The sequence below is a fragment of the Myiozetetes cayanensis genome, unplaced genomic scaffold, assembly GCF_022539395.1.
Source record: "Myiozetetes cayanensis isolate MyiCay16 unplaced genomic scaffold, myiCay2020 scf9, whole genome shotgun sequence".
NCBI lineage: Eukaryota > Metazoa > Chordata > Aves > Passeriformes > Tyrannidae > Myiozetetes > Myiozetetes cayanensis.
Genome location: NW_026088185.1, coordinates 16,178,195 through 16,191,248, shown reverse-complemented (window position 1 = coordinate 16,191,248; position 13,054 = coordinate 16,178,195). Strand labels below are relative to the sequence as shown.

The following is a 13,054-nucleotide window of genomic DNA, read 5'->3' as shown; positions in this document are numbered from 1 at the left end:
ATTTCCATGCAGGTCCTGCAGGAAGCCAGGGTCACAACAGTGATGCATTTCCTCAAAAAGCTAGGGGAGGACAGAGGCATATGGAATAAAGGTAAAGGTGATGATGGAGCTGGTTTCATTGCTACTAGCTATCATCATTGGAGATCTCCCTGGAGGATTTCCTACAGAGTACCCTGCTAGAACAGTCCTTTCAATGGTAGCAAGGAGGACTGGGAACACAAAACCAAAAAACACTGCCCCAATCTTCTATCCCAGATGCCTGAGCATCTGTGTCTTGCCACTGTTGGAGGCATGGCCTGAGCACCACTTAGTTTTTGTCACGTTTTGGCTAATTGTTCGGATTTGTCAGTAGATTTCTGTTGATATGTATTCATTGATACTTGCTAGATTACTTCCTGATTTTTGCTCCCTGACTTAACACAACCCACCTCCATTTCTGGAGATGAGTTCTTTGTATTAAACTGAGCTCTACAGAGAAACCTTTTTTTTTAATTGGGTGCTAATATATGCATTTGGCCTAGCTTTTATCTAGTTCAAGCTCAGCCTTTTGCACCATGTCTTATGTTTTTAGCCTCCTAAATACTGCTGTTGATGAAAGGACTCATATAGCACACACCAGCTTAGTTCAGACTCTTGTCATCTCTTAATAGAAAGCCACTCAACTTCTCAGGACTGCTCAGAGTTTCTGTAATTTTGACGCTAGTCAACTTATATCTGTAATTAGAAATGGAGCTTTCATCAGCATTCTAAAAGAATTAGTTTTCTTTCACATCTGTGTTTCCAATCCGCAGTCCATTGTTACAGTGTATTTACTGGCTCTTCTGCTATTGTTACTGCTTTAATAGCCCACTTCCACTATTATGTGAAGAACATAATTAGTAATGATGCTCAGTGATTCAATAGTGTCACCAAAGGACTTTCACATACTTTGTAGACATTAATACATTTATGTAGCCCATATCTTCTAGTACTTGAAATATTTAAGATTTTACTTTACAAGACCGACATGTTGTGCCACCTGTCCTTCACAGTAGAGAAAGTCTTATTTGATAAAATGAGATATTCTTAATTCTTACTAAAGTGTGGCTAAAGAAATGAGGATCAAGAGGCATTGTACAATGGAACAAGTATTTCACATGTCCTTTATCTTCCCTGCCGTCAACATATTGGGTATGTAATTTTATAGAATTTTCCAAAACTTCAGGTACTTCTAATATTATAGAACTGAGACTAAAAAATTAATGGTTGTTTAAAGGCAAGGTGTACATTTCAAAATGCAGAGTTTGTCTTCGGGAATTAAGATTCCCAACCCGGGATGACGAAAAGGCAGCTGTACCCTTCAGTGATAACCTATTGTCCCCAGGACACCTCAGGGCTCAGAGTTGCGTTCCCGATACCCTCGCGACTCAGTGTCCAAGTGGAGGGCGCTGCGCCGAGCGGGCAGTGCCCCGCGGGGACGGCCCCGGCTGTGAGTTCCGGAGGGTTTGCTCCCAAGCTGGAATCACTGAGGAGCGCAGCCATCGGCGCCGGGTTCCAGGCAATGCCGCGGGCCGTGCTCTGCCCCAGCGCACCCGGCGGGCCCCGCCCCGGCCCCGGATGCAGTCGCGGCCCCCCCGGCGGCGCGGCGCCCAGTTCCTGTGCGTGTGCTCGGTCCGCCCGCCCTCCCTGCGCGACATGTCGCTGGTGGCCGAGGCCTTCGTGACTCAGCTGGCCGGTGAGGGGCGGCGGCGGGCGGGACGCCGGGGCCGCGCTGGGCCCCGCTCCGGGCCGGGCGCCCCGCTCCGGGCCGCGCTCCGGCGGCGGCGGCGCCGAGTCCCGCGGCCTCCGTGCCAGGGTGACCCCGCGGGACGGGGCCGGGGCGCCGCGGGCAGCGGGTGGGGGAGGCTGAGGGCGGGCCGGGGGTGCCGTGCAGAGCCCGGCGCCTGGGAACGGGCACAGGTCACCCCGCACAGCTCCGCACCGGACAGGGCTCCCCAGCACCGGCTGTGCCGGGGAGCAGCGTCAGTTTCATTTAATCACTTCCATGTCTGAAAAACTACTTAATTTGCTTAAGTGGTGCGAGAAAACCACGTCGTGCTTATAGTTCCTCTCAGCTGGAGTTGAGTCCCTCCGTGTGGGAGAGCTCGGTGCGGAGTCAGCCCCTCCCCGAGCGCCGCGTGTGTCCCCCCGTGGAGCTGAGAAGTGTGACGGGACCCTTGGTACCTGTTGGTGCTCCTGTGGTCCACTAAAGCTGTGCTGGGCGAACTGGACGTGACCCGCGAGATAAAACACAAGTGTGTATCACTGGGGGAGTTATTTAGCAAAAAATGGTATTAATAGGCTCTGGAAGAAAAAACCCAAAACATGAACCTTGGATAATTCCTGGCTACAAAGTTCAAAATACAGTTAGTATGTTGCATGCTGGAAATAAGCTCGTTGGTCATGTTTCTCCTCACTTGGTATTCTCTGTTACTGATTTTTAGCTGCAGCACAAGCTCACAAACAATAAATACTGCAAGGGAACAGCATTTTGGTTGATACTGACCAGTTGAGGATTTAGGTGGGATTTTATCCCAGAGGCTGGGTCTTCTGCCATTTGGTAGAGGCCCAAACATAAGAGTCTGAGTTGGATTCTCCACTGTGAATGTACTCTGACATGTAGGTCATGTCAAGGTGATAGATTTTTAATCTAGGCCTACAAAGCTTGAAGGTTGTGCTGGCCTCTTGAGTTGACAGCTGTTAATTCATAAATGTTAGCACAAGCCATGTTTATATTTTGAGGGGCAGAGCCCTTGAATCATCAGGATATGGAGGGTATGGTCATGGTCAGCATTGCTTTATGCCATTTACTTGCCTTTAATAATCTCTTTAGTAGATTTTATTTATTTTGTCATTAAGGATATTTTGTTTAAAAGCCAAATGTGAATATGAATAGATCTTGATTCTCCTGCCTTCCTCTGCTCTGGGACCTTCATGAATATTTTTTCTAATACTTATTTTTCTTCTGGAATTACAAACTCAAGACTATACTGTATGTAGGCATCTCATTGCCTTATTGGAACTGCTGGTATGTCAGAACAACTCCTTCTAAACAAGCAAATTGTTGTAGAATACAACAATGAGAAATCTGAATTAAGTGTAGGACAGGGAAAATGTATGTTTGAAGAATGGGAAACAAGAAGACAAAGTTTCACAACAATTGTCTCTTTACTTCTGTACTGAAGTGTTCTTCCATTCCTGGAGAGATTCTTACCTCCCATTTGGGGTAGTGACATGCTGCTTATAGGAGTCTCAGACTGCTGTGTTAACAATTTACTATTAAGGTGGTGCTTTGAGGGTATCAGAGCTACTCAAGTACTTCTGGACCCTCCTACAATATAGTAACCTTAAAGCTGTAGCACTTCATCTTTTACCTGTCAGTCACAGGTTAAGTAATACTCATTTCCTGTTATAGGTAAAGTAATATGTAAGCATAAAAATACATAAAAAACCCATAAAAATACCGGCAGTACTTCTCCATTTTTTGCAGAATAGAAATGGTTGGTGCTTGTTTTATTAATCTTGCACTTCTGCAGGATATGCAGCTACTTACTGTAACTCAAGGTACTCTACAAATTGTTGTTGCAGACCTGTCCAGTGAAACATTCTTTAAAGCCAAATTATGGCATTGTCTTTGCTTTTCCAAAAGTGAGTCAGTTTCAAAAGCAGTTGCCTGCCTTAAAAATAAAAAATACCTTTGCCAGTGGGTTGCCACCTTTTCAGCTTGTCCATATTAAGTACCAGGTCGGAAACTAAATAATGGTAAAATCACTCAGTTTGTTCATAGGGAACATTTTTCAGTTGAACAAAAAGTTATCCAATACCCACCGCAGTTCTAGATTTCTTGAAACATTACACAGACAAAGGGAATGTTTAATTCTGTTACTAAGAAGATATAAATATCCCCCAAATCTAGGAATATTTGTGGGGAAGAAAAATGTTGTATCTGCAAGGAAAAAATGCCACTTAACAATGACACATGTTTTAATAGTGTCTTACCCCATATCTGCGGTTGTGAATACTGCCTTTCTGTTATGGATGGAAAAGTAAGAATGATTGAGAATTTTTTTCATGTTCATAAAAATGAAATTTTACTGGCTTATCATTGAGGGTCCTGTTCATGAAGATGTCGCTTGTCATAGCAGTTGCAATGAGCTGCTGCTGCTCTTAACATGTAGCAACTGTAGTGCATGGGTCCTTGCATGCAAGTGTTTGAGACAATCAACCCAGCGCAGTTTGTTTTCTAGAAATGTTTTAAAAGATGAGGGGAGAGTTTTAGTAGGGAAGGGGATCATAACTTTCTTTTACACATTGACTTTTTGTGTATGTATTTGAATTTTTTTTTTAAAGTACTACCCATCTTCACTTCAGCTGCGCCTTGTACATTCACTTCTGATACGCCTATTCACAGCCTCGGCACAAACTGAAACATAGAAAACACCATCTTGAAAACTTTTTAGTGTGAGGGTGATTTAACATTGTAGCAGGTTGCTCAGAGCAGTTATGGGGTCTCCGTCCTTGGAGATTGCTCAGTACCGAAGTGCAGATGGGCAACTTGCTGCAGCTTACCCTGGACCTCCCAGAAGTGCCCTCTGGCCTCAGTAGTTCTGTGACCATCCCTTGCTCAGCCGACTTGCACTGCTGCAGTAATTCAGCACCCTCTCTGTGCAACATGGATTCACCTGAACATGCTGAGCATAGCCTGCTGCTCTAAGACATCAGTGATTAAATACAAAGCGATGAGTGAATCACGTGGAGTGTAATGCTTGCATTAGTGTGGCATTCAGCCATTTGCTTATTCAGAAATATAGAGGTTGATACTGTATCTCAACTGTAGAAAATATTAATTGAATAATATGGTGGAGAATTTATTTAGAGCAGCTCAGTGTCAGCCACATATTAACAGGATAGGAAATAAGCATTGAAGAATTAGAGTGCCAGCTTTCAAGTGGTCCATAACATTAATCTTTCCAGCTTTAGTAGTTTTGAGAAGCTGACTGCTCAGATAATTTCTAAAAGATTGGTGAATATATGTTTAATTGATCACTAAATTACTCCGTATGCTTTACCCTTTCTTTTTTTCCTCAAAACCACTGGTTTTAGATCAGTGATCAAAAGAGAGAAAATAATATCCTTGTTTGTCCTTTGATCTCTGGAAAATTACTTCTGTTTATTGCCATTACGTCCAAGGGTCCTAGGCTAGTTTTAATACTAAGGGAAATGAATCCAGTTTGAAAAACAGATGCCCTTCTGCCTTTAGATATTTTACATTCATAGTGAGTCTACCTCCAATGTGACATGCCAGAGCACAAATAAATCTTTGACGTGCATGTTTTATGTATTGAGACAAGCTGCAGTTTGGCTGAGAACAAATATATAGGGAATGAATCCTGACCACCTAAATAGTTGCCACACATAAAGACATAAAATTTAAACTGAATATGCATTTTGTACCTAAAACTGTGCATAGGTAAATGCACATTTCCTGCATGTCTAAGATTAAAAAAATAGTTACTCTTGCTTAATAATAGGTTGTTGGCAGCACAGGTTGTTTAAGCCTGCTGCAGAGGTGCTTGTAGTGAAAAATTTGAATTTATTTGAAAATACCAAATTTGTTAGGCTGTGTGATTTTATCTTATAGTGTTTTTTACATGTATGCTTCTCTTTTGGTAATCAAGCTAAAAGGAATCCTTTAACTCTTGTTCAGTTTCAATGAGGAAGTCTCTTACACTGCCTCTGCCAACTTGTTCTCAGACATGTTTCACGACTTGATTTGGACTAATCCTTTGAGTGGATTGCCTATCCAATCTTTTTTTTTAGGTCAGGAAAAACATTACTTTAGCAATTATTATAGTACAGTACATATTTCATTTTGAGATATTGTAATTTCCTGTTTTTAAGCAGCAGTATAATTACAGTTTATAATAGAGTATGCTTCTGTAGATGTTTCTGGTTCCATTAAGACCAAGCAATCTTTTTCTAATCGCCATTTTATTGTTACATGTTTTCTGCTAAAGTAATGTCTTCTTTTCTCATGCCAGAAATGAGATTGGTCTTGAAATAACAGTAACAAAATTAGTAAAATAAAAGTATCACCTCTATGATATTGTCCAGTTTGAATTAGTGAGCTTTCATCGGCTGATGAAACCAGGGCAGGAGGTTTGGATGAGAGTGCTGTTCAGGAGCTCAGCTCAAAGAGGTCGTAGAGTAATGACTTTGGAAAGGAATCAAATTTTTCTGCTTTTTCTCTTTTTTTCTCTTTGGTCCTTGGATGCTCTGTTCTCTGATTGTCCTCAGGCACTAGCCTGGTCTGTTCCTGTAGGTTTGGACCATGTGAGTCACTTTTTTTTTTTCAAAACAAGAATGAATGAAAGAGCTTGGTTGCTGTCCTTTGCTCTAGTTGAACAGGCCTCACATGTTGCTACATTACTGGGCATTTTCAACTGTCTCTCTTAAATGTGAGAAGCTGCAGCTGCATGCAAGCCATGGGGAGGACAAAGAGAAAGTACACACCAGGTTCTTAATTTTTTATTATTATTACCTTTAAATCCTGTCTTTAGTTATTAGGAAAATCACACAGATATCACGTGAACATGGATGTTTTAATACAAACCAGAAGAAGTTATATATATGTAGTAATAAAATGTGTGAAATAATGCTGCAAAGAATGCAGGAAAAGTCTCTTTGGGAGGGGGAAAGCCCAGCCAAAAAAATTGAAATGTACATACTGAATTGGAAAGTAAAAATACTGAGAGATGGGAATTTTTAACAGTTCTACCTTCTAAGTGGGATGCAATGACATTGAAACCTATTCAGTGCTTGCATTCCTAGCAAGAACTTTCAAAGTTCGACTGCATGTGTATTTCTTTCTGCATTTGAATGCCGTGTTGGGTAAACTTTGGATGCATTGGAGTATTCTCACTAAAAGCCTTGGAAAAGGAATGAGGAAGACTCTGAGGATATGATTAAGAGAACAGAATAAATGTTTTCAGGTTTTGAAGGAGGGAGTCTGAAGTGTTTCCTAGAGATGAGGGGTGCTGTGGCAAATACCATTGTTTGGTTTGGGCCAACTTAAAGACTGCAAACCCTAAAGGAGCTTCTTCCCCCTTGTTCCTGGCAGTGCTTGGCTGGCTGACTGCATCAGTGCTACTTGTTTGCATTTCTACCCTGCAGAGCTCTCCTGCCTAGAGATCTCAGCTCTTCTTACAGCTTTGCAAGACTGGTGCTGCTTTGCTTAGGGCTGTGGGCAAGATAGAAGAGAGTGAGTGAAGGGGAGCCTCAATATAAGGCCAGAGGGGCCAGGGCTGGGTGAGCAGGAACTGTGTGCGTGGGAAGCAGCTTTTGGAGCAGGTGTGGGATATTGGGGTCCTGTCTGGTGGGACAGATGTGTTGGATCTTTATTGTAGATCAGGGCAGGGGTGCTGTGGAGGAGAAAGCAGGGAGCTCCTTACATCATTTTGCAGAAGTGGTGGTCAGACTCCTTGCAGACGTCCTTGAGGAAGGAGGAGTTCAGACTACCACAGAGAAGAGGGAATCTCAGTCTATGAGAGTTGACAAAGGACTGATTTAAAATATACAAATATAGATATCAAGGCTAAGAAATGTCCCAATCCAGTAGGCACTTAAGACATTAATGAGTTACCTCCACTGTCCTGTTCTTCACAGCTCCTGTGTGTGAAGTTTAACTTCTTGGGTCAGGGCCAAAGAGCGTCAAGGGACTGGAGTAGCACAAAGCAAAGGGATTGATTTAGAGATCTATAAAAAGCTAATATTAAGAATTACAGAACTTTGAGATGCAGCATTTACGCTGAATATCAGAAATAAGTAAAATAGCCCTAGCTTGTCAGGACTTTATTTATAAATCTTTTGAGATCATTTAGCTGGAATGCTTCCTGATTTTCCTGAAGATGTTCCAGATGTTGATTTAGGAACAACCTTTATTTATGGATTTGATTTTGCAAAGATTTTTTGGCTTCCTGTCCTGACAGGATCTCCCTCCTGTGGCCTGCCCTAGTGGCATGAGTGCTGAGCACCCTAGAGGATTGAACCATGGATTGAACACTTGGAAGTCAACTCAAAGACAGTAACAGAATTGGACTAATGCTTAAATACATGCAATTAATAGCCTTCCTGGAGGGTGAAGAAGCAGATTGTGTCATGCTAAATGGCTGCTGCAGTAATGTCACATGCTGACTCTCACAGTGGTGCAGCTACAGGAAACTCAAATTTGAGAATTGCAGCTGAGATTGAGTCTTCACATTGGCTGTCTGTTCAGTCAATAATTACTGAATAGTCATGGTTTATCTGAATTGTAATACCTCTGTGAAGGAGGCCAGGGACAGATTTAAGCAAACGATGTAATAATTTGATACATGATTTAATGTATAGTGTTTAACCAGTGTGAAAGTTGGTTTTCATTTGTCAAGGCACTGTGAAACATATTTTGGTCCTGTGTCAGCAGAGCCAGGGAGTTGCTGATGCTTTAATTTTTTCTTGGCCCTTGTTAGTTTGCAAGATCAGGCCAATACATGACATTGTCAGTGTGGGTGGGTTGAACTGGTGGGTCTTGAGGATGCTAATTCACAACTTTCTTGTACTTCCTTTATTGATCACTGCTAATGTATGAGAGGTGTACTTTTAACTGCTTTGGTTCCAAAGTGACTTCAGCTTCATTGTATTAGTCAAAATGTACCCCTCCATTTATTTCTTGAAATAAAGATATGGAAACACACCAGTTCCTGGCATTTTTATTTTTAAACAATGTTTTGCTAGTTTAAATTATGAGTGATCTATATTAGAAGAGAATGATCAACTACTTCTTTTTTGATGCATTTTAACATCAAGTGACTAATAATCCTCCTTCCTTCTGCAGTCTGGGGTACAGCTTTCCATGTGTTTTTCTTTGAGTTACTATAGAGCAGCAGGTCCCCCTCAAATCAGCAGTCTTAGGAAAGCAAAAAGGGTAACTGTTTTCCTGCTGATTGGTAAGATGTTTGCTTCATAATGTTTGAAGACTTGTAAGTAACGTTGTTGGATGTGGATGTTGCCCAGATGTAAGACGAAATTTCTTTTTAATGTTTACTCTTGTGAGAAAACAGTGTTGAGAATCCTCATTATATTTTAATCAAATTTGTACCTAGGGAGAGGCTGAAGGAATCTATGTGAAAATAATGTGTAAGTTAATCTCTCCAACTGTAATACTGCAGTACAAAGATTCAAATTAATGCCAACTATTTTTGCTTGCTTTTTTAAATGGAGGTTATCTTGGCTCTTGGCTATTTTAGCAGGCCTTTAATGCTGTGTGAACCAAACTGGTAAATACAGATATTTTAGCTTTCCTCCTTTTTTATGTAAGTTTAATATCAAAATGTTTAAGAAGAGTATAACAAAAAGGAAATTGGTCCATGCAAATGTGGTGAGTTTAGAGAAGTAGTCATTATTTTATAGGATCCATAAAAACTTCATAACATTTCATGAAATTGCTCTGTCTGAGAAGGTCAAATGTTCTCAGGCCAGCCCTAGCCTCACCTACACAACAGCACACAGTGAACTGCATGGAAGAGATTGTTAGTCTACTGAGTTACAGAGCAGAAAGAAGATATCAAAGGATAAATTGGTGGCATACTGAGAATTTGGTAAATTTTAGTTTATAGGATATTTGGGACAAAAATTGTCTTGATTTACTTCTCGCTGTATAGTTTCAGTAGTTGATAAATAATCAATAAGATAGTAACATTTGGTATTAATTCTTTAGCCTTGATTTTTATTAGGCATAGGCTACTTTTATAACAGAAAATTATTTCTATCTGCATTGCCTTCCAAAAATGTTCTCATCCCACCAGATTTCTATGGTATTGCTAAGAGCTGAAAACAGCCTAATTTCAAGTCTAGTGTTTTCCTACAAAAACTTCTTAACTTGTTGATGACTTAATTTCTCATTCAGGAGGCAACATCTTTGATGCCTGGATCCAGAGGTCTCTGGATTCTGTCTGTGGCTGATATTCAAAAATGCCCCAGTCTGACAACAAGCTAAATGAATGGCAGACTGGCAGGGCAGATGACACCTCATACCCTACTGCTGAAACTGGCTGTTCGTACTAGACCGCTGAAACAGCTATATTGGTGTTTAGCATATTCCACAATTTAAAATGCAAAGTGTTTTGTGTCTTCCCATTTTCACAGTCAGAGTCGTATTTTTTTTAAGTAACAGGATTAAAGGCATAACTGTAAACCATTTATTTCATTACATCTCTTTCATCATTGTGAAGCTACTTGCGGAAGGTGGATGAAAATGTCTGTTTCCCCATTCATCCAGGCAACGCTGACACAGGATGAATAGGTTCCCAGTAATTCAGAGTGTAGGAGTTGAAACCGAGTTTTATACACTCATAAATAGACCCTGAACAGCTCAGGCAAGGAATTGGTGGGACTGAGGCACTGTGGAGCGTCTTGGGAATGTGGTGCATCCTCTTGCTTGGGGAAATGTTGTTGCAGCCTCTCATTCTTTGAATTAAAATTCACCACTGTGCATGTATAGTACGCCCTATTTTGAGAGCTTAAGTTGGAGCTGAGATGTGTGTAGGCCTCAGGTGAGCTGCTGCACCCCTACTCATAGTGGGGTCCAGTGCTCTAAAGTATCTTTTCTTACAGCATATGTGCATTCTTTTCTCCTACTGTCCCAAAAGTATTTGGGTGGATAAAGTCTTACAGTTGAAATGTCAGTCTGAAACATCTGGAAACGTTGAAATCAAATTGCTATTTGAATATCTGTCTCTGGCCTTAATGTTGGTCAAGTAAAACATTTCACCACAAAATCTGAAAAATGCAACTAATGCAATACACTTTTAGTGTCAAAGAATTTGATGTGACTGTCATAACTCATTCTGTATTTTGGAAGTTTATTTTGTAAGAGCAGAAATTATGTATTTTCTGTAATTCTCTGACATGACAGGTGAAGAGTTAGGAGTCTGTTTTAATAGTTACAAACCTGAGTAATTAAAACTCCACTGGGAACATGCAATACACCAGTTCACAGAATTTTCTTTTAAAAGTCTAATTTGAAGGTGAACCCTGTTATCACCTTGAAATCTGATTTTCTATGCTAAACTGTTAATAATTAAAACACTTTGACTAACAAACACATTGAGCTTAGTGAAATTTTCATGCATTTTTAGTCATCCTCAAAACCAAAGAAGATTTGGTGTAGGTGGTCTGCTTGCTGTTTGACTTTTCCAGTTGTTGGGGTGCTGTATCTGCTGAATTCTCAGCACCTAGGATAACAAGGCTTATGCAGAGTCCATCTCCTTTTAATTTTTACTTGCCTGTAACTTTTGAACTTGAGCTCTTTTCAGCCAAAGTTAACAGGGGCGCTGATCCCAGAGATGGTTGTTTCCTATAACTTCTGTTACTGTTTTTATCAACAAACAGTGTGGTAGAGGAGGAGTAGGGAAAGACAATAAATAGTATGAGGTTTGCTTGTCCTGAACAGCAGACAATCCACATGAAAGACTAAATATTTGAATTTGTTAACCATGGGAAAAGTTTCAGTAGGGTGGGAAAACAATTTTTACTAAAGACTGCAAGCTTGAGAGACAGACCCATTGAAAACCACACAATAGTAATTCCTCTGATTATGGAGGCAGAAGGAAGAACCAAATAGTTCCTTATTCTTAAGAAATGTAGAGAAGCTATTCCTGTAGGGCATGCTTCCAGGCAGTTATTTCATCCTGTGAGCAACTAATGATAAAAATGACTGTTGCGTAGGATCTAACACATAAATGTGGTTCTGTGTTGAAAGCTTCTGAGGCTGAATTGACATCACATTTGTTAATTTTCTCTTTATATACCAAGTGCCACAGTAGCTGTGGTTAGCAGGAAAATGAACATCTACAGACCAGAAGATTATAGTTGCCGAAGGATAAACTGGATTTGACTTCATTAGTGCACAAATGATAAGTTTGTGAGGAGTTATTATAGCATTAATCAACTTGATGGATTGGAAATATGACAGAACTGAAGCAGCGTGTAATATTAGTGCCTATTATTCTACAAATTATGTCTTCACCTACATTCATAAGGCAAGAGTCATTGCCGTCCATTAAAGATGTTACACACTTTCTCCTCTTGTGGAGGCATGTGACAACCCTTCAGCGATTCCTCCTCTCTTCCCCAGCAAGGCTCTGGTCTCCCTTAGCTGCATGTTTTCACCTTACAACTAATTGAAGGTGGCATGGGAGCTGATACTTGAAATTTAGCCTGTACCTTATGAGCCTGGACCTCTCATGTTGCAGTGTGTATTTAAACTTCTTTCTCCATCAGAAAAAAAATTGTTTCATGCTCTTAAACATCTTGGAAGAAGGAGAATGAGTAGAAATTGGAAGGCATCAAAGTGAATGGGTATTTAATTATTTGATTTCCAGAGAATTGGACAGACTTTGTGTTTGTATCCCTAGTATCACTGAAGATGATGCAATTCTGAATGCATACTGCAGAATTTTTTTTCCTAGGATATGAGTAAATCTTAATGTGAAACTGATTGTTTTAAAATCCAGTCTGTATAGTGACAGTGAAATCAGCTATCTTTGATCTGTTCTGCATAGAATGAACTGAAGGCTTTGGTTCAAGGTATGTGTCTACCTCATCCAGACCTGGTCAGAATTGTGACCTCCTTGTGGAGACTGTCAAGTACCAAGTGCAGGGGGGTATTATTCATTCATTTTCTTAGAACTGCTGAAGTTTGGAGTTTAAGGTATGCTGATAACAAAGGCTGAGATTTTCATATGGCTGTTTGTCCTCATTTCATTTACTTGTCAAAAGCTGTGTTAATACACAACTAACTGTGAATGAGTTTGAACTAGTCTTGTCCTTTCCTTTCCTCAAGCTGGGCATGTGCTTCTGTGTACTAAGGCCATGGAATAATGATTTGGTATCATCACTAATGAAATTAGGGTCAACAGATACAGTTCGTGGAAATGTGTCAGTGATCAGTAGCTTGTAGAAGTAAGATTCAAGCCGATAAAGGCAAACAAGATACAAA

At 40.6% G+C, this 13,054-nt stretch overlaps 1 protein-coding gene across 1 annotated transcript in view; it reads left to right on the top strand.

The window, feature by feature from the left end:
- Positions 1-1,606: 1,606 nt before the first annotated feature.
- MTX2 (metaxin 2) overlaps positions 1,607-13,054 on the top strand; it is a 34,691-nt gene continuing 23,243 nt past the window's right edge. Inside the window, exon 1 of the mRNA XM_050340251.1 lies at positions 1,607-1,714. Within this exon, the coding sequence (XP_050196208.1) occupies positions 1,675-1,714 (40 nt within the window). The 5' untranslated portion in view covers positions 1,607-1,674. The remainder of the gene's footprint in view (positions 1,715-13,054) is intronic.